Raw genomic sequence first — 24614 nt, forward strand, 5'->3', positions numbered from 1 at the left:
GTGTGTGTGTATGTATTATCTAAGTACAAATCAAATTGGGTGAATGTATATATATTTATTTAATTAATTAATACACATACACACATTCCTAATATACTAAAAGTCAACCTTTGTTTGCTTGTTATGTTTTGCTTCTTGGCATGTTAAAAATGAAACAAGAATAGTACTTTTGTGTAAAATTCTGAGTCAGAGCAGACATGCTATTTGCACTTGTGTGCTGAATAGACGATAGATATCATATACCAAAAGCCACCTTTTTAGGATCGTATTTATTATTTATTATTTTAATTTACCTTAATAAAATAATAAAGAGAACATTCTAGTATAAAAGGATTTGTGCTTATCACATTTGTAAAAGTCATTAAAAAAGATGTCTTTATTTATGCTGCTCACCAGCGTACGAGGGAATCATCGAGGGAATTGAACGAAAAATCAATTTTCATAGTAGACAAGTACATTGTAGCTGTCTTTAGATTTTTCCTCTTTTGTGTACGCACCCGCCACAGCTTTTTATTTATTATGATTAAACTACCCACCAAGTCTATAAAGGCAATAGATAGATAGATAGATAGATAGATAGATAAATAGATATTGACTGTATAAATACCAAAAACTTCAACACATCTTTACTATCGATTATCATTATTATTTTTTTAAAAATCTTTATACAACGTTTGTGTTTTTTTATTAAGTCCATTCAATAGACGAATACTACTTTTTTCTCCAAAAAAAAAAAGAAAAAGAAAATAAAAGCTTGTGTTACTAATTCTTATGAATTCACTATTCTACGTATTTTATCGGTCCATTTAGATGTATCCTTGATCACAGACCAGAACCTTGGATTACAGTGAGCAATCCCTGCAGTCCACATAGAAAAAAAAAAGCGACGGAGTCTTACTCGCTTTTTTTTTTTCACCCTTCGATATGAGAAAAAAAAATTGGGCAACTGAAGATATGCGGGGACCTCAGGTCTGTATACTGAGTGGTTATGCGGTGATCAGGTCGGCAACAACGGCTGTAACCTTTTCAGGGAATTCACGCTTAATCATGCTGTCAAGAACGACCTTTGCTTTGTTGACCAGTTTGTTGTCAAGATAGGCACGGACCATTGCTTCATAGGTGCTTGGCTCGCGCACAACCACAACATTGCTGGCATTCTTCTGGAGGCTGACACAGTAGATCTTGTCATCGGTCATGGCTCTGAACATGGCCTCGGCCTTGGAAAGCAGTCCCTTCTTACCATAGCCACGGATGAAGAGGTTCTCGATGTAAGGAGAGCTACTCTTGCCAATACGCTTCTGCATATCCAAGTAAAGCTTCTCAGCACGCTCAAGCTCGTTGTTGGAGATATATGTATCCAACATAGCCTGGTAAACAACTTCATCGGGAACAACACCGGCCTTGTGCATCTCATCAAAAACCCACTTGGCGCTCTTGACATCATTCTCAAGTGTACCATAGGAGTAGATCAGGGTGGCATAGTGAGTGGCCTGGGGGCGAATGCGGTCACAGTTCTCCATCTCGCTCAGCATACGATGAGAGGATACACGGTCATAGGGAGCAATGGTAGCATAGGCCTCCATCAGCAACTTGTAAGTGTAGGCAGAAGGCTTGACACTGCGGCGGCGAAGTTCTTCAAAGTACTCAAGAGCACGAGCACGGTTGGGCTGCTGGCGGACATAGAACTGAATCATGTTGTTGAAGGGACCAACACGAAGTTCATAAGGAGAAGCAAGCATCTCACCAAACAAACGAGAGGCATGGGACTCGGAACCAGCACGGACACAGGCAGAGATCAAGGCACCATAGGTAATAGAGTTGGGAGACACCTTGAACTGGCGCATCTCATCAAACAAACAGAGAGCGAGGTCCAGCTTGCGAGCCTTTGCGAGCTTGGAGATGACGACATTGTAAAAGAAGGTGGTGGGCTTGACATCGTGGCGCTTTGCTTCATCATAGATAATCAAAGCATCGGTGGCCTCATCAGTAGCACACTTGGCACTGCCAAGTAACAGACTAGCGTAACCATTTCCATCAGGATAACGACCCATCTCCTTGATTGCATCATAGTACTTCTTGGCCTCGGACATCTCGCCTTGCTGAGCATATCCAATGAGAACACTGTTGGTAGCAGAAAAGATAGCCTTCTGAGCACGCTGAGGATCCTCGGTGATGAGCAATGTCTTGTAAGCCTTGAGGGATAGAGTGTACATTTCCTTGGCAACCTCGAGGTGACCCTGCTTGCCAGCCAGGGCAATGGCATCGCGCATGGATTCAGGGGAAGGAACCAAACCAAGTTGGATAATCTTTTGCTTCAGAATTGACTGGGCCTCATCGATGTTTCCATTCATGACGGCTTTCATGATGTCGGCAGTGGCAACCTCAGACTCGGCTGTGATCACAGTCGATGACCCGCACTTGTGAGCAACAATGATCTCTTGAATCTCTTCCTCGTCCTTGTTGATCTTTCTTGCTTCATCAACTTGAGTACGGTTGCTAAAGGCAGAAACCCATTCTGCTTCAGTGGCATGGGCACCCATTCCCTTGAGCTGAGTAGAGACACGGGAGATCAGGCTAGAAGGTGGGGTAGCTGTACCGGGGCGAACCATGTCTTTAGCCAAAGCCAACACAAAGGTGTCAAAGGCAGGAAGCAAAGGATGGACAGCACCATGGCAGTAGGCTATCAAGGCTGATTCACACACAAGCTGGCACTCTGCTCCAGAAATAGGCTCGTGCTCGCAGTCTGCAGGGTAGCTGGCTACCAAGATGCTGGCCAAAGAAGAAGGCAAGCCAACAGAGGGTATAGAAGACACGGCCTTGACAACCTCGATCACTTGAGAGAACTGTTTCTTGGATGCCATGGCAATTTGGAGAGCAGCATTGACAATGTGGCTGGAACCCTTGGAAAGAGTGCGAGAAGTCATGGCACCAATGGCAGCACGGAGAGCAGCGATGGCTCGAGTAATGTCACCAGCGCTCACAAACTGAGTAACAATGCGCTCTGAGAGAAGAGCATCGGGCTCAAGACCGGCTGTCTTCATCTCTTGGATGACCTCCAATACCTTGTCTTGGTTGATCTTGAGGTTGCTGAGACAGAGAAGAGCGTAGTTGGCGAGGTTTCCGTAGGACTTTGAGATGTCGGTCTTTACCAATGCATCATAGACTTCAGTTGCGGCGTCGAATCTGCTGACCTGGCAGTAAGCGGACAAGATTGGACCATAGCTGCTGGCATCAGGGGTTGGGAGCTCTTCGGATGATGTGAGGTTGTTCACCATAACCATGGCCTGGTCCATTGCATTGTGCGTGCAATAGTGACGGATGATTGAATTGTAAGGGATGATACTGAGCTTGACGCCATGGCTGGGCATGTTTTCAGTAATACGGATGGCACCCTCGAGATCGTCACACTTGAGGTGAGAGTCGACTGAGGCGTTGTAAACATAGGAAGCATCGTGAACACCGAGGGTATCTTTGACGGAAAGATACTCTTGGAAGTAGCCATCAGCAGACGCGACATCGCCAGCACGGCCAAACAGGTTGATCAGAGCAGCAAAGGTAGCAGAGGATGGAGCAGTGTGCTTTTTAAGCTCGTTGTAGATAATCAGAGAATCCTTGGTGTTGCCATAGTGGGACAAGACGCGGAGAAGCTGGTTGTATAGATCTACTGGAAAATCCTTGGAGCTGTCTTGAGCAACGGCCTCTTTGAATAGGACCAATGCTTTGGCAAGGTTGCCCTCGGCTTCGAGAGTTCCGATGTTTGAGTTCTTTCCAGACTTTTCTTGCTGCTGACCAGAGCGAGCAGTCTGACGCTTGAGCATAGCAACCACTTTCTGAACCTCGACGTCCCGCTTGCAGAGAGCACGAATGAGGATAGAGTATGTGGTACTGTTGGGTGAGATTGAATCCCAGAGCATGTCTTCGTAAACTATAAACAAATTATCAGATTGAGTCAATAAATTTTCTTTTATTATTTGGTGTTGCACAACTCGTATACGTTTATTCTTTATAAATAAATAAATACAAAGAAAAGAAACTTACCATTGAACATGGGTGTAAGGGGGGTGCCTTCGCGGCGAAGGTTGAGATATATTTCAAAGAAGAGGTTGTATGACTCAAGACCCAAAGCTACGCCTTGTTTCTTGAGACTGGTATATTCGGCCATGAGATTCTTGATATTTTTCGACCGTTTTGCTTCCATGAAGCGGACTTCTGTGTTTAAGGATGATACATTGAGGTCTTCTTTCCTTGGAGATTGTCTTGGAGAAGGAGGAGGAGTAATGAGGTCTGATGGAGCGATGGGCATTTCGAGTGTGGGTGATAAAAGTACAGGGTTTTTGGTAAATAAGTCTTCGTCCCACTTTTGCTGGATGGGCAAGACGATGGTTTTTGTTTGTGTGGCAGATGCAAGTGTGATTGATGAGATGTGTGATTGTTTTGTGTGGCGCTGTTTTTGAGATAATGTGAGGGACTCTTCTCCTGCTGATATACGACGGAGCTTTGTGGCTGATGAAGGGTGACGGGAAGAGATAGAAGAAAGTAGGGCAGGTGAAGTAGTGAGAGCAAGGTTCTTTGAGATGTTGCGGTGTGTAGAAGATTTGTTTGAGGATTTGTTTGAGATTTTGGCGCTCATTGTGAAGATAGATTAATTGGTAGATAAAAGGTGTGTGTGTGTGTGTGTGTGTGTGTGTGTGGAAATGTGTACAGGGCGAGAAAAGATATGAAGAAGAAATGAAGAAGGAAGAAAGAAACGAAAAAGAGGCTCGTCTTTTTATACACAAGGCACACATTTTGAATTAGGTGATTGGTGGCCAATCAGGAGCCCGCAGTATATCTGATCGTGGCATCAACACACTGAAATTTCCACATTTTCTCATAATCGTTATCAGATCCAGAGACTCCGCTTTTTCCGACTGATGCGTCTGTCTGTGTTGCCGTTTGTATGACATTACCCTCTTTTTTTTTGGTTGGTTGGACTGCGCTCTATCAAAGAGCCAAAAAGAGTGTGTGTGTGTGTAAGAGAAAGAGAAAATGAGATGTATATATATATACTCTAGGTATCTAGGATCCTGAGCATCACGGAGATAGATTCCTCTTCACATACTTATATTTGTGCCATGGGAACTATTCACATTATATTACCCGCGGACCTGCACACATGATCACAACAAGAGAACTATTCTTTTGCTTCCACCACCAACAATATAAAAACAATGAATAAAGAATAGAAAGAAAGAATAAAAATAAAAAAGATCAGATAAGTTGCATTGTGCAGGTCCCCTTTCCCCTTGATTCAAAGCTGGATTGATTTTTTTTTTTTATTTTTTTAGTTTTTTTTTTTTTATTTTTTATTGTTATTTTTATTTTTATCAGATCTAAATTCCATCAATCCAGATTTCCTCCCCCCCCCTTGACTTGAACACACCACTCATTCAATTTCCTAGATGAGTCATTTCCAAGCCCAGTCCAGGCAGTTGAGTCCAGTCGAGTCCAGCTGAGTCCAGTCGAGTCCAGCTGAGTCCAGTCGAGTGCGGTTGAGTATATAGTTGATTACAGTTGAGTCCAGTTTAGTCCAACCCAACTCAACCCAACTCAACCCAACCCAACCCAGTCCAATCCAGTCTAGTTGGCCTAGCCCTGCCCAGCCCAGCTCTATCTTTGTTCAAATGGAGCCTGTTGAATGTTGTGGCATGTTTTTATCATTATCATTATTTTTTTTATTGTCCTTTCTCTTACGTATTGACCTTCACTCGCCATCTGTATTTTTATTTATGGACTTTATCTATCTTTTTCTTTTTTCTTTTTTCTTTTTTCTTTTTTGCTTTTGTTACGGAGCCTCAATGGGCTATCTAATGGTTGAGATGGAAAGATCTGATAATTTCGGGTGAACTGAGGCGTAAAAGTAAAAGTATATAGGTTATTTTTATTTTATTTTTTGACTGTCATGGTTTCTTATTTAAAAACATTTCCTAATTAGAATTTGCAGGTGGTACATAATGTATCCATATCTTCCAGATAAAAAAAAAGGATCTGATAATTCGATTAAGAAGATACTATTTTTTTTTATTTATATATTTATTTATATTACTATTATTATTTCCCCATCTGTTTCGTGTGCACGTATAAATATTGTGTTGACTTGGTTTAATTAGTAACCATGGATACTGGGCTGAGAATATGTATAAAAGAATCACTAGAATAGTATTGTAACAATAGAATATAACCAAATTTATCCAACCTTATCATAAATATACACACACACAAATACACACACACACATATATATATATCAAAAAACAAGAAAGAAAAAAAAAAGAAAAAAAAACATGTTATAGTTGACGATCAAATAGCTCATTCTCAGGCTCAACTGATGGAGTTTAAAATTAATTGATTTTGGTGGGGACGAAATTTATCTGATGCAATTCCCCTTTTTTTAGTTTCCCAACTATACGTAATATAAATATATATATATATATATTGTTTATGTATATTATATGTGTCTGCTACAAGTTTAAGTAATAAGATCATTAATGAGATAAAAGATATAAATCATAGCTTTAATTGTACTATAGACCAAGTTAAGCCAAGATGAGCCAAGATGAGCTAATGTAAAAGACTAGGCTTGTAAATAAATAATTAAATAAATACATACATACATATATAAAAAAAATAAGCTAAATAAATAATCTGAGCTAAAGAATCGCATACGTACTATAGATATTGTAATTGTGTCACAGCTTATCTTATACTTTAAAACTAATACTTACGTGAAGTCAATAAAGAATAATAGTATAAAATAAATAAATTGATGTGCATATCTGCATATGGGTGTGATTGTGTGTGCGCAGGATTATTAGTGTTTGTATTCTTTAAAATTCGCTTGTATCTAGACGTATTGTAGTATATTTGCTGTACTGTAATACAAGTAGAAAGATCAGATAAATATCTGTCTATCTTTTGGGTTACTCCTTTCTTGTGTCCATCTTATTTTATTTTATTTTATTTTATTTTACAGCAAAAATAAAATCAAAAATCAAAATAACAGCCATTAGTGATCAATTTTAAGCTGTACGCCAACCTTTATATTTATTGCTGCAATATTCACTAAACACTCGACCAATTTCGCTATACTTTGATCTCTCTCTCTCTATTTCTGCGTTTGTGTTTATGCGGGGTGAGTACTTGTTACAATATTATCTACCATCTATTACTGTCCATCTTCTGTTTCCTATTGCCTATCACCTATTATCTACTACTGCTACTATATACAATACCCTAAAGCCTTTTTACGTTTATTACGTTTATTATTTATTCAAGAGCTATTAAAGCAAAAAGAAGCTATCAGAGTCTGAATTTGATGGTTGAAATAGGAAATAAGAAATTGATCTGGCGGGATGACACATCTACATTCTTTGTGATATGTAACATGTACAGAATCCTTATTTTGGCTCACATGCCTTGTATATTTTTGCAAAGTCAATTAAATTTAATCTTCCTGTATTTTCTTTTTTGTCAATGCGTCAAAACTTATTAGAAACCAGCTCCTTGTTTCTTATATATATAAGCTCATCACAAGAATTGTATAGAATTCCTTTTGTGTCAAATGATAGTAAAAAGCCTATCAATACCCCACACACACACACATATATATGTATATATATAGTTGAATGTGAGAGTATGGGTATATGTGTTTCTACTTACACCAACAAGTATTTATTTGAGCTGCAACTATACTAAATAATTTACAGATTATCATATTGGAGATGATTTTATGATATTACAATAGAAAAAGATCAAGTATATACATATATAACACGCATTTTAACTTGCTGTATGTAAATTATTATAAGTGAAGAGTACAGCAAAAAGTAATGATAATCGCAGTTGCGTTGTAATTTTATCCGAATATATACACAAAAGGCTGATAATCTACAATATACTATTGATCTCCGCGGAAACTTGTGAACATAGATATATAAGTTCAGTCTAAATATCAATATTGGATTATTAAGTATAAATCTGATAAGAAAGAGATGACAAGAAGAAAAAAAAACGATCGCCTTTCAAATTTTGATACCAGAGTTGGCTTGAGATTTATTGAATCTTAGCATATTACTCACGTTTACCTATTGTAATATATTCTAACTATTCCTATTCTTATTCTTTCTAGATTTACCGGGAATTTTAACCGTTTGTATTATTATCATCATCATATTACTTTAAATTACAACTTTAATAAAACATATGACCAAGTTTTGTTTTAATCTGATAAAGAAGTGTCTTGGATTTAATAAATATATAAAGGAGAAAGAAAATAAAAATATTATTAATTTAATAATATACACATGGCTATTTTCACTCTCCTTTGTATATTACTCAACTTTGGTCTGTATACTCTATGAATAATATATAACAAAAGAGAAGCAGAGAATTGGTGAACTAAGCAGTTTAATCGAATAATAAGCACAAGAGATGAATGTATCACCTTTTCACTCACTCACTCGCTCACTCGTAAGAATTCAGATTCATTCGGAAATAATTTTATAATAAATATATAATTTTTTGCTAATGAAAATATAACACAATTCGGTTGAAAATCTTAGGCAGAAAATATTAGTAGGTAGAAAAAGAAAGAAATATTGGCTGATTAATGATCACTGTTGTAAGTTTTAATCAAATGGGTATCATGGTTTATTATGATTTATCAAAAAAAAAAACGTTAAAACTGTCAGTAATTATACTGACACGTGCGATATTCACTTTCCTCTTAAAGTTATATCATAAAAATCACCTTATTATATTAATCATAGATATATATATATATATAAAATGAGACAGAAATATTTTTTAAAGAAAGAAAAAAAAATTGCGATAAAAAAAAACAAAGCAGTTAACGCTTAAGTTTAAGCCTCTCCCCCAACACAAAATGAAGGAATGTTTTTTTTTTAAAAAAAAAAATCTATCAAAATACTTCACATTTATCAACAGAAGTATCTGTAAAATCATTATGATTTATACACACAACCAGGTGCATGCTTCTATCAAAGTTAACTAAAGATTTACCAATACTCATATATATATACACACGTAATACTAGAGGTCCCCATAAACATATGTAGCTATATAAAATAAAACTGTTTTATTGCAAAGCTTTAGTTGTATCTTAATGATTTCTGTTTTTGTCTCTAAATTACAACTCAAAAAATTATTAAAATCGACAATATTTCCAAGCCTCATTTTATTATATATAACACAACTCCTCCAATACCAATGAAAAAAAAAACAATATCTGAAAATTAAGTATATATCTTATTATTAACAATATTAATAATATTAACATAACATGTAGATTTCATATTTTTTGTTTAAAACAGCTAATACCCTATATATAGCTTATACTTATATTCCATACATTGCCAAAAAGTATATATATATATCAATTAATTAAAATAAAACCATGTATGAATATGTTAAAGAATAAATTATAGCCCAATATTTTGCTAATATAAATGCAAATATTTAAAGTTCTATGTATCCTATAACATTGAAACATAGTGGGTTGCTTATGCGGTGTAAATGCCCAGCTCAGTGACAATAAAACGAATACAGGTAAAAAGACATTTTTAATAAAGAACAAATAAAGAGCTATTTAACTACTTTGGGCCATTACTAAAGATACGTTCCTACTTTGCAGTTTCTTGCTATGAGCGATACAAGAAACACCGGTGGGTGAAATCCACCATGTCAATATGTTGTAATGTATATAATTGCTCCTTATATTTATTTAAAACAAAAGCATGTCGTCCGTCTGACATAGAATAGCTAATACGATTTAAATATTTATCATAACAGAAGACGATGAAGATTAGGTAGCATATGCTAAAGTTGTAATTTAAAACAACTAGACAAGAAAAGGTCAAATGTACCAGCCTTATTATTGATTACTATTATGCTATTACCAGGAAAAAAAAATACAGACAAAATTATATGACTAGAAATTAAACAGTTCTTCCCAGATTCCACCGCCGGCGTTAAAATCGCTGCATTCAATTACATTATAATCGCTACACTGTTTTTAAAAAATAAATAATTACTTAATTCGCTGTAATAGTTGAAATACATTTATAAACTTACCAACAAAACTAAAAGATAATATTATTTGTCTAGAGCATAATTGTATATATGCTATTAAATAATAAAAACGACAAAACTTTCAAAAAGAAATAAAATCTAGCAAAATGGATGATATTTGTGTGTCCTCCGACAAACACTTAAACACTTCATTCGACTGAGACTTTATTGATTATATGCTATTCGAAAACAATAATAATAAAAAACACAAAATAAGTAATACAAAACATTAATAGACATAATACTTGGATATCCTTCACTATCACACAAACAGCGATAATAATCTAGACTACAATCGTAAGTATGAGCTTATAAAAATTGAGTAATAAAAAAGGCGTAATGACGATGATAGTTAAATTCTTACCACTAATTCACTCCACATTACAATCGGCTGATATATGCTTGTAATTAAGACCTTCTAAAAAACGAGTAATAAAATTAAGTAATGAAGCTTATATCTTCAACCCACTACTTCCACTGATCACTAAGATGGGCTAGAATACGCTCGTAACTAAGACACTTGAAAAGCACAGAGATAGAGAGTAATAAAATCAAGTAAGAGATATTATATCTGAAGCCAACCACCTACTCACTTATTGATTATTAGAATAGTAACCTTTGTAATACAATATTGCTATATATAAAAATTAGAGTTCCTACTATTGAAACTCATATGATAAGTGTACTAACTATGTTTTACGCATTAATATGTGAGTGTATTTACAAATTTTACAATATTTTGCAAATTCTTTAAACGTATACTATAAACTTGTATTATATATGCAAGGCTGATGTTTTATGCTCTTATATCTTACCAGGTTCAGACACTGTAACGATTATGTCCGTTGAACATTTTTTTTATGCAGCGGTACCTAAAGTGCTTTTATTACAAGTTAACCACAGCCTTTGGCGAATAGTTGGCGTTTTGCTTCCGAAAATCAGATCAAAGAAGTACGTTTTCTCATGCCAAAAATCAATATGATGTTTTAAGAGGTGTTAAATACGTGCAAATGCCAAGAACACTGCTACTTATTCATTTTTAACAAGTGTACAAGTTTTTTGTTTTGCATTAGTCTGAATAAGTTATTTTAATTGCTTTATCTGGTGTGAAATAACTAAAGCCTTTACTCCAGTTATTTAATTTTGTGAGTACTATATGTATATACGACACATAAACACGCAATTCTTCAATGTTACTTAAGTTATTTAGACCTTTTTTCTTATAAAAGAAAGGTTATTTTATCTACTCCATGCATGAAGTGATTGTTAATGTGCGTAATGTTTTTACATTTCGACTATACAATATAATCTCTTTTCTCTGGCTATATATACTTCTCTTCCAATAAACTCACTTATTAGTTGCTAGTCATACTAAAGGCCTTTCTAAACCCCTTTTTCTGCTTAAATTAGTTTGTTAATTAATTTGAAATACCCATTTACAAGTAAATGTCATTACTGGAATGTACAAGGCGGTTTAAAGGCTAATTGGAATCATGTAGATGATTTCATATATATATAGCTGCCTTTTTTTATTGTATCCTTTCTTCACTTATTATTCTTTCAACAAAACCTCTTCCAATTTCTTTATAGTAATTATTTAGTTGAATGAAATGAAAGAGAGAGCAAAACATAAGGTACAAAAACGCGTTTTTTTCTAAATACTTCTCCTGGCTTTGGAGGGCGCGTGAAAATTAAATTCTGAATTATAATTTTAAAGTGGTTTTTTATTCCTTTTTTCTTTTCGTGGTATTTACACCACAATTTACCAAAGAAAAAAACTCCACAACCAAACACTGGCTCCCTTTTTTTTTAATGAACCGGACAAGTTAGCAATCTTCAAGATTATTACACACCAGACACACATACACTCCACACTTATACAATGTAAACCAGCTATTTACAAAACATATATTTGAATTACAATGGGTACGAATAGCAACAGATATAAACGATTTTATTTAATCCTCTTTAGTAAATGTCAATATCACAGTATTTAATTTTCTCGTTATAGATATGCTAACCCAAAATTAATCTACAATGTTTTATTAGGTATACAGTAGAGGCTAAAAAAAGAATGAAGCCTAAATTCTAATCAGTAACCGACGTTTTGGTGGCAGAAAGGCCAACTTTTTCAATTTTACTAAAGCACTCAGATGTGATATGCCTATACTTACTAGACAGTGTCCAATACTTATGTATGATACCTGAAGATCTGTACTAACATTCAAATCTCGATATGGGTTATAAGTAGAGAGAAACAAAATCGTGTTACTATCATTATCACTATATAGAGCGTTATATTTACTACTCTGCGCTTTACTTTTTTTTTGTTAGTAATAATATATACTCTGGTAAATATTACAGGCCTCCTTTTTTTTAACACATAAAAATTATGACTCATAAGCATTATTCTTCAACATAATGAGCAAGTACGCTTTTTCTTTAAACAAATATCCTTCTTCTGCTTTTCTTTCTAGTAACCTCTACTCCTGGGACCCAAAGACCATTTGATCGGTATGGTCTAATCTAGTTGTCTAAACAAGAAGTTGGATGATCCATAGACAATTGGTTTCTGATTTATCTACTGCCACTGTCGGGCTCCCAGAAAATTGTTTCGATACTTCCCCTCCTCTCCAAACTCGTACGTATGGTTCATCGTTGTCTTACGTCAATAACGAATCACATTTTATCCTCCAAAAACAAAGATCGTTTAAAGTCTTCATAATATTACATATATGAAATGTCAGAGAAAGAAGAAAAAGAAGGGAAAGACATATCTTGATATATAATTACCAATTTGTGCTTAATCAAAAAAAAACCATATTCTTTTATCTCTCTCTCTCTCTCTCTCTCTTTGTAATTGTTACTTGCGGTGAGGTGCAAGTCACACGATTACACGCCACTGCATTTTACGATGTGTATAGATTTTCTTTACCTATAGAAAATAATAATAATAATAATAACTCATTTCTACCCCTTGCCCTTCCCCTTCAAATCGCCATTGAAATCACCCTTCAAACAAACAAACAAAAGAAATTAGAAAATAATATAATATAATGCTAACTTTTGATAGTGGTGCTGATTCCTGTAATCGAGTTGTGCCCGATTACCTAGAATCTATAGAATATATCAAACTTTCTTCCGAGGATGAGTTTACAAGATGGGTTGATGAAGTAGCCAAAAAGCATTCAAAGTGGTTGTACAATCAAAAGTATGAACACAAGTCAAACCGATGTTTTATTGGTCAACCTTTACAAGAGCCTTTGAAAGTTACGACCACGGTTTATCTATGCGATCATGCTGGAAAACCCCAAAAGAAAAAGTCTTTGTCTGATACCGACCCATCAATCAAGAGACGTAAGAGAACAACGAAATCGATCAAAATCGGATGTCCTGCCAGCATCTACAAGTTCAACCTGACCGACAACACCATACTTGTGAAATACAATTGGCAGCATCCCGACCACGATCCTTTCGAAATCCAGAACATCAGCACTACACGAGTTCCGGATGAATTGAAGTATCTGGTTGAAGGGCTTGTCAGCCAGAACTCGGACTGGAAGTCCATTAAGAAAATGCTTAAAATGAGTGAAGACAAATATCTTGAAGTAAATAATAGTTCTAATAATGATAATATTAGTAATATTAGTAATAGTGATAATTTTAATAATATCAATAAAAAAAAAGAGAAAGAAGAAGAAGGAGGAGGAGAAGTGTGTAGTATAGTATGCATAGTATCTACTTATGTGTTTGTGTGTGTGTGTGTGTGTATGTATTTAAAGTACGTGTGTGTGTTTGCTTGCTTGTAATGTTCGCTAATATTGAGCTAAACCAGCTTGAACAAGCTGGTGATAGATCCTCCTTCTCTGCCTCTCTTCTTGACTATCAGTATGTGAGGGATGTTGTTAATGCTCATATTATGAAACTCTCAAGAAAGCACATGGATCACAAAAAGAGTGTCGAGCTTTGGGCCAAAGAATTAAATGAAAGTGAAAACACTTCATTGGTTACTATTTCTGAGAATGGTTCTTTTCTACTAGCTTGGGTTCCCGATTGGCAAAAAGAAGTAAATTAATTTATATATATGTGTGTGCGTGTGTGTCTATCTGTCTGTGTATACTACCTTTTCTCTCTCTCTTCTTTACTAATATTATCTAATATCCAATATATATATATATATGTGTGTGTGTGTGTGCATACGTCTTTGTTTATTAGTATCTACAAAATTCTGATGAATGGTCTATTCACTCGACACAAAAAATCTGCAAATCATTCAACAGCAGCGGCAACACTAACATCGGCAACAGCAATAGTACTAGTAGCAGTAATAACACTGAGAAGTTATCTGGTGAGCCCAATAACTGCGCTTTGTATACTATCGTTGTTCAAAGCCCTGTAACAACCAAAGGGACACCCGTTGGGTTTTTTATTACGGACCAAGAAAACGTCGTAACTTTGGAACAATGGTTCTCTTGGATGAAATCAAACTTTACTCTCAAAGTTAAAAAGATCATGATAGACCATAGCCAAGCTGAAGTAGAGGCAATCAACAAGGTCTTTGAGGGGAAAGTTGATGTTCTGTTGTGTCATTGGCACATGAAATATGAATGGGAATCTAACGTCAAGAGATGTGTAAGTAAGAAATGTACATACATATAGTTAAATTAAAAAGATTTTTAAACACTGATATGTGTATAGTTCAATGTTCAGAACTCTACTCAAAAAGTCGAAGTAGTCCACAAGAATGCTTTTGACATCTTCTTTATCATGATGTATGCCGCAACAGCTGAATCTTTCGAGATTTCTTATCAAGTTTTCGTTGCAACATTTAAAAACAACGAAGCGATCATTGATTACTTTAACAAGACGTGGTTGCCTAAGAAGCAATTGTGGGTTAAAGCATGGAGAATAGTACGTTGTAATTCTGATTATAATTCTTCAATAAGTATATATAATATTGATGTTACTAATATATATATATGTGTGTGTGTGTGTGTGTGTTTTTTGTCTTCTTTTCTTTAATAGCCTACCAAGTTTTATACAAGCAATCTTATTGAAGGATACGAAACCCAATTGAAAACTTTTTACCTTGGACACGATCGATCCCTTCGCATCGATCGACTTGTTTACTTGCTATCGAATGTACTGACCCTTGATTACAAAGAGGAAAAAGAAAAAGAAAGCACAAGGACATCGTCTTCTTTACCTTCTACTTCCCCTACTCCTACTACTACTTCTTCTCCTTCTTTGGCATCCTCGCCATCAAATTTTACAAAGTTTCAGTCATTGCGCCGAAACGAAGAAGAAGAAAAGAACATGACCGAAGCTTACGAGTATGATATTGACTTGGCTGATTCGATGGTCGAAAAAAGAAACGATGATCTGTACACCTGCAAGTCCTTTTCGACCAACGATTTATACTACCGGATCAGATTTGTGGATGGGATTCTTCAGGACTGTAGATGTTCAGACCCCAATAGGCTTTGCAAGCACATCTTTTTAGTGGGCCGAGTATTTAACTTGCCGCACTCTTTACCAGTCAATTGTTCTGCTCTTCAATCTTCTGGAAACCTTTCGGTTGGATCTGAATCTGACACAGCAACAAAGGGGACAAACATTACGGATGTATCTGATCATGAAATCCGTTGCAAAGAGGCGCGTGAAAAATGCAAAAAATACATCGATCTGATTAATGCTAGGTTACGTGCCAAGGTTATTGAGTGCCAAGGCGATCCCCATGAATTAACCAGGCTTCTTAATTTTATCAAAACCGCGCACAAAAGGCTGGAAAACTATGGCAGTGTTTCGGAACAATCTGGGACATCTAAACAAACTTAATGCCCTATCTGTCTATCTATTCATTGTCAGATTAAACCAAATAGTAAACGCATTTGTACCTGTAATTGCACTTGTAGTTATATTTATGCTTTATAATTATTAGTATTGCTGTTACTGTTATTGGGAGAAATAAAATATCTCGCCTCAATTTACCTAGGGCTATTTTTATTTCTGTAAGTATAGTGTATATATATATGTGTGTGTGTGTGTGCGTTGCTTGGCCTATTATGTCAATTGTTTAATGGTATTAACACTACAAAAAAAAACGCATACACATCTGATATACTTTATCTATCTATCTGATCTAAATATCACATCTTTATTTATTTATTTATTTATTGGTTGGTTGGGACATTTGTGGCGTTTCTAAAGACGGAGGCTTTGGACATTAGAGTTTATGGGTTACAGCAATTTGTGCGCGCGCGCGTATGTGTGTGTCAGAAAATTAACACCTCAAACTGATTTGCTTTTGGATAATAAGGAGATCGATCGATTAATTACATAATGTTAATAGTAACGATAGAAAATTAAGAAATGAAGGAAGAAAAAAATAAAGAAGACAGGTTAACTTTACATATGTACTAAAAACAACCTTTTTTTTTACACAAGATTAGTATGCTGTTATATATAGATATATGTAATACTACTTGTGAGGCTTAGACCACTATATACATAAAATATTCTTTGACAATTGTATGTAAAAGATAGAAAAGTAATGAGTTGTTGATAAAACGCTATTGAAAGATTGTTACATGGTCTGCTACTAATTTTTTTTTTAAAAAAAAAATAATAATTTTGTTTCTAGAAATCTTGATATTCTACCATCGGTCTCCTTGCACACTCTACACATCTTTAGACTCTATATAGAATATAATGTAATATTCCATTGCTATTGTTATTAGCATGAATTTTGTTATCTCTAGAATATATACTAATTAATAGCAACACATATACAGCTTGTCTTGATGTATATATATATATATAAATACTATAATATAATCAATTATTATTGTTTTACAGTGAGAACGGTAAATATTGTCACTTTGCCAAAATTAAATAGGGACCTTGGACACATCATATAAAACTTATGGGAGTACTCAGCCAGATTGATCGATCAAAATTCTTTTGTGAATCTTAGCCAATGATATTATTTTGTAGTTGAGGACACCAAAAGGCAAAAGTACAAAATTCGTACAAGATTCATAGAATAAACTTTTGCACATTCTGATTTCTTCCTTGAACCTATATGCACCTAGACTCTCGAAGAAGCCAACTGTTCTTTCCTTTAGCTCAAGGTCTGGCAATACATTGTCAACACTGTGTATGTATTTATTGGCTTTAAGGGTTTGCTCAAGCTCCTTCACGGAAGCTATCTGCCCCAAATCTACATTTACTTCCTCTTTAATAACTTCTAAAATATCTTTAATAAACTCATCTGTACTTGCTGATAAATACTCTACCAATATTTTTTCTTTCTTCACGATAAACTCACTGATTTTATGCGATTTCTTCAAGACAGCAATTGCTTGTTGCTTTGTACTTTATTTTGGCATATAAGATGGAGAGAAAGAATTACTATATGACTTTGGTGACAATAAATCCTATGATTTATTAAGAAGGTAAAAACAGTGTCGTATTGCATATAAAAGAAAGTGAGGATTCGGCCAATCAGAGAGCCGTACGTTTTTCGATCAAAATTTGATCGATCAATCTGGCTGAGTACCCCCATTGATGAATGTACCCTTACGGGACCTTTGAATCCCCTCATAACTCTTGGCTTATTTTTTGATGAAAGGTACGGCACCAATCATTGACATTCCGTGGAATGACGACGAAACAATTAAACTCTTGTACAGTATAAGAGTCGAACATTATGAAGGCGTTGCTGGAAATATACCACACCTTATCGATATAATACAACAATGGAAGTACTGACGCAGACCATCAAAAATACTAAGTCTAGGAACCAGATTTTGAAACGGAAATACAGTGATATCAATCCCACGACTTCAACCTCCTCGTCCAATAAGTAGCGCGTAAATATTGTTAAATGCTACTACACGGTTTATACAGAGCATGGAATTTGTTGAAATTTTTTTTTAAAAAAAAGAGAGGAAAGTGAAGGGAAGAAAGGGAAGATGTAACAATGTTCCATATGCTTGAATGCCATCAAAACGTGTTATGGTTGTCATGTTACTGATGAAGTTGACTTTATTTATTTATCTTCAGTGCGTATGTAAGAGAGGTTTTCATAATGTAGTAGGCTTCAATACAATAGGGGACCTTGGATACATCATATAAGATATTTTTGAAACATTTGACCATATATGTAATTTTATACGGTCTCATGTTTAGCGTCCAAGGTCCCTAATATTATCTATAAATAAATTTCTTATTTAAGCATCAAAACTTGTTTATCTTGCACACAGAAATGCCAATCATTATCATTCATTTATAATTTACTAACCGCGTTTTTTTTTATTTTTCTTGCTGTCTGTGTTTCTGTTTATTCTTATAATTATATGTATTTATTTATATATAAAAGTATAGGCATCTATACATAAATACATAAGCTTTATGTCACTTTTGTATAATTATTATATACATAAAAAATAATAGATAATAAAAAATACTAATTAAAACGTGAGAGTGCGTGTGTGCGTGCGCTTTTTTATAGTTTATATATATAAAAAAGTCGTATTCTTTCAACAGTTAGTTTCACAAAATTTGATTACAATTGAACACACTAACACACACTAAAAGAAAGTTTTTTTTTAAAACAAAATAAATAAAATTGATTTTATTTAATTGAAAAAAAATATATCAAATTTAAGGGTTTGTGAATGTGAGAAATAGAAAATAATAATAATACTAATAATAATAATACTAATAATAAGAGTAGTGACAAAAGAAAAAAGCAAAGAGATATGCTCGAGACTAAAGACCTTGTTGCACAAAATATATGTCTTTCAATTTCTTTGTGTAAAACAAAATAAATGTTCATTAGAGACAGAAAAGGTTTGCAAAGTTTCAACTTCTTTTATATATAAATATATGGGAGTGTTTACATAAAAGATAGGTAAAGTGAAATTGAGATTGTGGTAAAAAGAAGTAAAGTAAATTGAAGTGGATTTGTAAAGGGTGAAAAAGGGGGGGATAATGGTAGTGGTGGCGGTGGTGGCGGTGGAATATGAAGAGGGAAAAAAAAGAGATGCCGTTATCGTTATAGTTGGTAAGTTGTGATTGTGATTGTGATTGTGACTGTGGTTGTGGTGTTGGTGAAAAGAGAAGAAAAGAGGGTAGAAGAGATAAAGAAGTATGAACTTTGGGTGGTTTATTTTAGTTTCCTGCCTTGGTTCACGTCTTGCTTCATGTCTTGCTTTCCTTCCTGCCTTCCTTTTGTGTGTGTGTGTGTGTGTTTGTTTGTTTGATTTTTTTTGATATGATTATTATTATTATTTAATTATAAGTATTGATTGATGAAGAAGGGGAGGGGGAATTTTTGTTATTTGGTTTTTTTTTTATGGTTTTACATATCGTTCAAAGGAACATTGTCTGGGCGTGGGTTCAAGTGACGCTGTGAGTTGGAATCGCTGCTCAAGCTAACCACGCTCTGGCGGTTGTTGAACATGTGTGAGAAACCAGGCTTGTTGTATCCACCGCCAGGTCCATCGACCTTTTCGGTTTCTGGGAACATGGCATGATGGTTGTCTTGGCTGATTGCAGTTGGTACACCTCTTGCTCCTGGTCCACCTGGTCCTGATCTAGGGTTGTTAAGGTATCCGTCCTTGCTGGCGTGGTTAGCATTGTCGAGCGAACGGAAGACTTCATCATCAACATAGTAGGCCTTGAACAGCATCTCGAGGGTCTGCATACGCTCCTCAACACGTTCGATACGCTGCTCCTCCGACTCGCCTCCGAGGTCTTGTAAGTTGTTGACACTGAAGCGCTTGTGGACTGGGTGAATAAGAGGAATGCCGGCATCGGTGGTCTTGAACTTGGACTGTAGACCACGCAACAGCGATCGGCGCATGTCTCCCACAGACCATCGGTGCACAACACCCCAGGGTGACCGGGGGCGGAAACCAAACATCCAGGTCTGGGCGGCAACCAGCAGACCAAAGATACCACCGACAAAGCCAAGTGCATTGACGAGTGTGTACATCTTCACTTCACGGTCAGTCAAAGAGGCCCAGGTGTTGGGGATGACGGCAATAAGTCCAATGTCGCTGTGGCCCAGGGCTACGTAGTTGGGGTTGGGTGCCTCTTGGCGGAAGTTACTGTCGACTTCAGAGGTATGGTTGTAGATCGGCAAGAATCCAACGTAGTTCCATCCGACGGGCTGCATGTAGCGGTGGTCGATGATGTCGTAGCTCATGGCGCTGTACGAGAAGGGTTCGATGGTATAGACGTTCGTGGCCTGGAGATCGTTGCGTTCGGCGTTTTGCCAGTTGAGCACATCCTGGTCCGAGATGAGGACAGGAACTTCGTCGTTGATGCCGTAAACCTTGACGTTGGGATCCATAGACTTGGGGAAAATCGAGACGTGGACACGGCCACTGGTGATCGTGTTGTCGCCAAAGAAACTGAAGATCAAGTGGGAGCCGTTGTTGTCGCCCGAGGTTGCGCTCATCTTGAACGAAGGGTCGCTGCGGAAGAGGTAGCACGATACGGCACCAAGCTTGTCTGCAAAGGTGGGTTCGAATACACTCATGTTGAGCGGTTGGATGTAGCTTGAGCAGGAGTATCCGGTGTTGGTCTGGCAGACCACGCCAGGGTTTCTAGTGTCGCTGGCAATGGGGTATGTAGGATAGCCGTCAAAGCAGAATCGGACATCAGGTGTCTCGACTTCGGCCGAGGCAACTTCGATGCGCTGGGTTACATTGGGACTGTCAACGGCCTGCTTAATAACAAAGACGAGGAACATGACGAACAAGAACAAGAAGAAGACCTGGAAGATGATGCGGGTTGTCTCGGCCCAGACAGGTTCACCGCTACGGGGCTTCCAGATATCAGCGTGGATACGTTTGGCGAGCCAGATGACATATGACTTGAAGCGCCAGAGCAAGAAGAGAATAATGGCTACCAGGGCAACGGCTGCAATTGTCACACCGACAATAACACCGGTTGAGATGCCAGACTTGGAGGATTTCTGGACAGCTCCAAAGCTCTGGAGCCATGCGGAGTCGTCGATGCTCATCACATTGATATCGTTGTAGTAGCTGTTGAGAGCCTCGCCGAATGCAACTGTCAAGTGCTTGCCGTCAAGAATGGCACCAATGCAGTTTGTGCGACGGGATGGGGGAATGCCGGCTGGTTCTGGGAATGACCAAGTCCAGGTGTTGGTGTCCAAGGTAGCGACGTTGTTCAAATAAAGCTTTGAGCGAGGGGTTCCACCATTGTCACCTAAAATTTAAATAAATATAAATTATTAATAAAATAAAATAAAACAGTATTGTATACATATATTTATTTATACACAAGGAGAATTAAATAGATACATAGATACATAAAAGACTGATAATGAATTCTCTTTCTCTCTCTTACACACACACATATATATATATAAAGAAATGATAATTAAAGGAACAAGAAATGATTTACTTACCACCAAACAAAATGATCTTTCCATCGCTGGCTAATTTATTTCAAAAATTATTATAGTTAGTAAAATTGGTTAGTAAAGATGAAAATGGAAATAGGTCAGTAAAATGCTCAAGATTTTGCACACAAATAATAGATATAGAAATATAGCATTGATATTGATTTACAAATATATTTAATTATTTAAATTTAAAATTATGTTTATATGAAGAGATTAAATTAACAAAAAAAAACATATATAGATTCTGAACTTACTAACTGATGCTGTGTGACCAGATCGAGTGGTGGGGTAGTTTGCACCATAAGGATTGAGCTGCTGCTTGGTCCATGTTGCGGCCTTGGGATCATAGACATAGGCCATGTTCATAGGAGCCAGTTTGAGAACAGCCTGGCCATTGACAAGAGTTGGGCTAACACCACCAAGTACAACAAGACGACCATCACTAAAATAAAACAAATTTGTATATATATGTATATATTACACAAGGATATTTAGTCGCTGAATTGATTCGGGGAGGACAACGCCAAAAGAAAGAAAGAAGAAAAAAAAAAGACACTGGGAATTGTGCTCAGATACACGTGCGGGTAATTCTTTTCTTCTCTTTTTTTTCCCTTCTTTTATATATATATAAAAAAGAGATAAGAGAAGTAAAGAAGTAAAGAAGTAAAGAAGATGCAGTGTGAAATCTGAACAATCAAATAAACTAATACTAAATACTAAATACTAAATACTAAATGCTGATACTAAATATTAAATGATTCTAATGCTAATGTAATTTTTATAAATAAAAAGAAAAAAGGGGGATCTGTCTTTGATATATAATTCATATATGTGTATGTACCTCAAGATAGATGTGGTGTGACCATAGTGACCAACATCGGTTGGTTGGAGCTGTGTATAGGTTCCGGCATTTGCATCCAAGACCCATAGATCAGACAGGACGGTGCCCTGGATGAGAGCACCACCGTAGATGTAGATCTTGTTAGAAGAGTCGATTGTTGCACTGAAGCGATTGCGGTTGACGGGAGCGCCGGTGATGTTTGGTGAGGACCAGGCACCGGTTGCAAATGAGTACATGTGCAACTGGAGTGGCATTGGTACGGTGGTGTTGAGCGAGAGATATGCGACCGCGGATTGGGTGATGCCGCCCAGCTGGAGCAAACTTGTTCCTGTTGAAGATACGACACTCTGGCCATAGACAGAGCCCTCGGGTGGGTTCTGCTGAGGTAAGGTGTTCCAGGTGAACGAGGTTTCTGTTTGGGTGAGCTGATAGAGGTTGTTGGTGAAGCTGGTGGTGGCATTCTCACCGCCGAACATGACAATCGAACTGTTAACCTGAGCGTATGACATGCCTCCCTTGAAGGGTAAGGATGCCATGAAGTTTGGAACGTAAAAGTATCCATGGACACTTGATAGCCAAGCAAGGGCCAAGAGGAAGGTAAAAGGCTTCATCATGGACCAAACAAAAAGGTTATATTTAATGATTTGTTTGTTCTACTTCTTCTACTTCGTCTTTGATAGAAAAAAAATGAGTTGATTATTACTATTGTTATTAAAGAGAATGAAAATGCAAGATAATAATAACAATAAAGAAAGGAAAGAAGAAGAGAGAAAAAGAGAGAGAGAGAGAGGGAAGAAAGAGTGGAGTAAGAAGGAAAGGGGGAGTGAATGAAAAGGAGTAAGATCTATCTGAATATCTTATAAAAAAAATTAAAGGCTATCTTTCTTTTAAAAAATAAAAATAAAAATATTTATTTATTTATTTATATATACAAGATATATATATAGAAATTAGAATAGAATAGAATAAAGGAGTTGTAGGACCATAGTGAAATCAAAGTGGAGATCGAATAAGCCTAAAATAAAGAAATAAAGAAATAAAAATAAGAATTTTAAAGGGGGAAGGGAAGGTAAAGGTAAAGAAAAGCAATAGAAGGGGAGGTGTAGGGGAGCAAAAAGAAAAGAAAAAGAAAAAATGGCCTTTTGATTTGCGTATATAAAAAATATATGTATATATTGAGATTTATATTTCATTTCATTTCATTTCATTTCGTTTCATTTTGCATTCGTTTATTAAGCTTGAAGATGTATGTATATAAAATAACATACAAAATACTTTTTAATAAAAAATGTATAGTCTATATTCTATAGTCTATAATTTTTAGACTATAATTTATCGTCTGTAGGCTACAAAGTAGTATAATAGGTTTTTGTGTATAGAACACAATATATATATATATCTAAGCAACCCAATACTTCCAAAAGACTTTCAGCTAACCAATTATTTAACTACCTATTGGTGCCTCTCTATCTCTATCTCTATCTCTATCTATATATAAATATATAAATATTCCGTTTCTTTGAAAAAATATTCAATTAATTCAATATATATATATAATGCAAGTTAACAATTATTGAACTTCTTTAACACGCTCTTGATCTTGCTGTTGCTCATAAATTCTAGTATTTTTATCTTTGGATTTTTAACTATGTACATACACACATACAGATGTATACACTATTCACAAGTAATTCTGATGTACTAACACTAAAATATATAAAAAAAAAGTCTCGACTCACTTTTTTTTTTAATTATAATTTTTAATTTTTTTCGGTTTTTGGTAATTCAATTTGATTTCCGAAATGTGGCACTCATTAATAGACTGCCCAATAAGATTCTCACAAATCTGACTCTAGAAGTAAGCTACCATCTGCTACCTTACTACTTTAGTACTTCTTGGCATCCAAAATTAAAAAAAAAAAAAAAATTTGATTCCAACTCTCTGTCTCTGTCTCTCGCTCTGTATGTCTGTGGTCTGACTGGTCTACCTGACTAAACTGGTCTACCTGACTGATCGACTGACTGACTAAACTAATTGGTCTCACTGGTCGACTATCTGTCTATCTCACTTTCCCAAATACACGCACTTCCACTTCCACTTCCACTTCCACCTTCACTTTTACTAGTCACTTATTCACTTCCCCGCCTTTAAGAAAATCCCTCCTAAAAGTACAAACTATTCTTGTTACATGATATACATAT

General features: G+C 35.9%; 4 protein-coding genes across 4 annotated transcripts; 1 reads left to right on the forward strand and 3 right to left on the reverse strand.

Moving 5' to 3' along the window:
- Positions 1–648: 648 nt before the first annotated feature.
- PHYBLDRAFT_78574 (hypothetical protein) lies at positions 649–4639 on the reverse strand. Its single transcript, XM_018443377.1, has 2 exons — positions 4039–4639; positions 649–3925 (listed from the first exon to the last, which is right to left on the reverse strand). Exons 1-2 carry the CDS (start codon positions 4628–4630, stop codon positions 987–989), a joined length of 3531 nt encoding a protein of 1176 aa, XP_018287283.1. The 5' UTR covers positions 4631–4639; the 3' UTR covers positions 649–986.
- Positions 4640–13184: 8545 nt separating this feature from the next.
- On the forward strand, positions 13185–15966 carry PHYBLDRAFT_66789 (hypothetical protein; the record flags this gene model as incomplete). The annotated part of the gene is made up of 5 exons (XM_018441686.1): positions 13185–13776; positions 13911–14194; positions 14344–14760; positions 14827–15039; positions 15154–15966. The coding sequence occupies 5 exons, from the start codon at positions 13185–13187 to the stop codon at positions 15964–15966; spliced, it is 2319 nt and encodes a 772-aa protein (XP_018287284.1).
- Positions 15967–17063: 1097 nt separating this feature from the next.
- On the reverse strand, positions 17064–18158 carry PHYBLDRAFT_172499 (hypothetical protein; the record flags this gene model as incomplete). The annotated part of the gene is made up of 2 exons (XM_018436814.1): positions 17064–17505; positions 18112–18158. 2 exons carry the CDS (start codon positions 18156–18158, stop codon positions 17064–17066), a joined length of 489 nt encoding a protein of 162 aa, XP_018287285.1.
- A 1239-nt stretch (positions 18159–19397) lies between these two features.
- Positions 19398–23153, reverse strand: PHYBLDRAFT_188403 (hypothetical protein). Its single transcript, XM_018439497.1, has 4 exons — positions 22413–23153; positions 21826–22013; positions 21575–21604; positions 19398–21372 (listed from the first exon to the last, which is right to left on the reverse strand). The coding sequence occupies exons 1-4, from the start codon at positions 23024–23026 to the stop codon at positions 19496–19498; spliced, it is 2709 nt and encodes a 902-aa protein (XP_018287286.1). The 5' UTR covers positions 23027–23153; the 3' UTR covers positions 19398–19495.
- Between the last annotated feature and the right edge of the window lie 1461 nt (positions 23154–24614).

The sequence above is a fragment of the Phycomyces blakesleeanus genome, assembly GCF_001638985.1.
Source record: "Phycomyces blakesleeanus NRRL 1555(-) unplaced genomic scaffold PHYBLscaffold_22, whole genome shotgun sequence".
Lineage (NCBI taxonomy): Eukaryota > Fungi > Mucoromycota > Mucoromycetes > Mucorales > Phycomycetaceae > Phycomyces > Phycomyces blakesleeanus.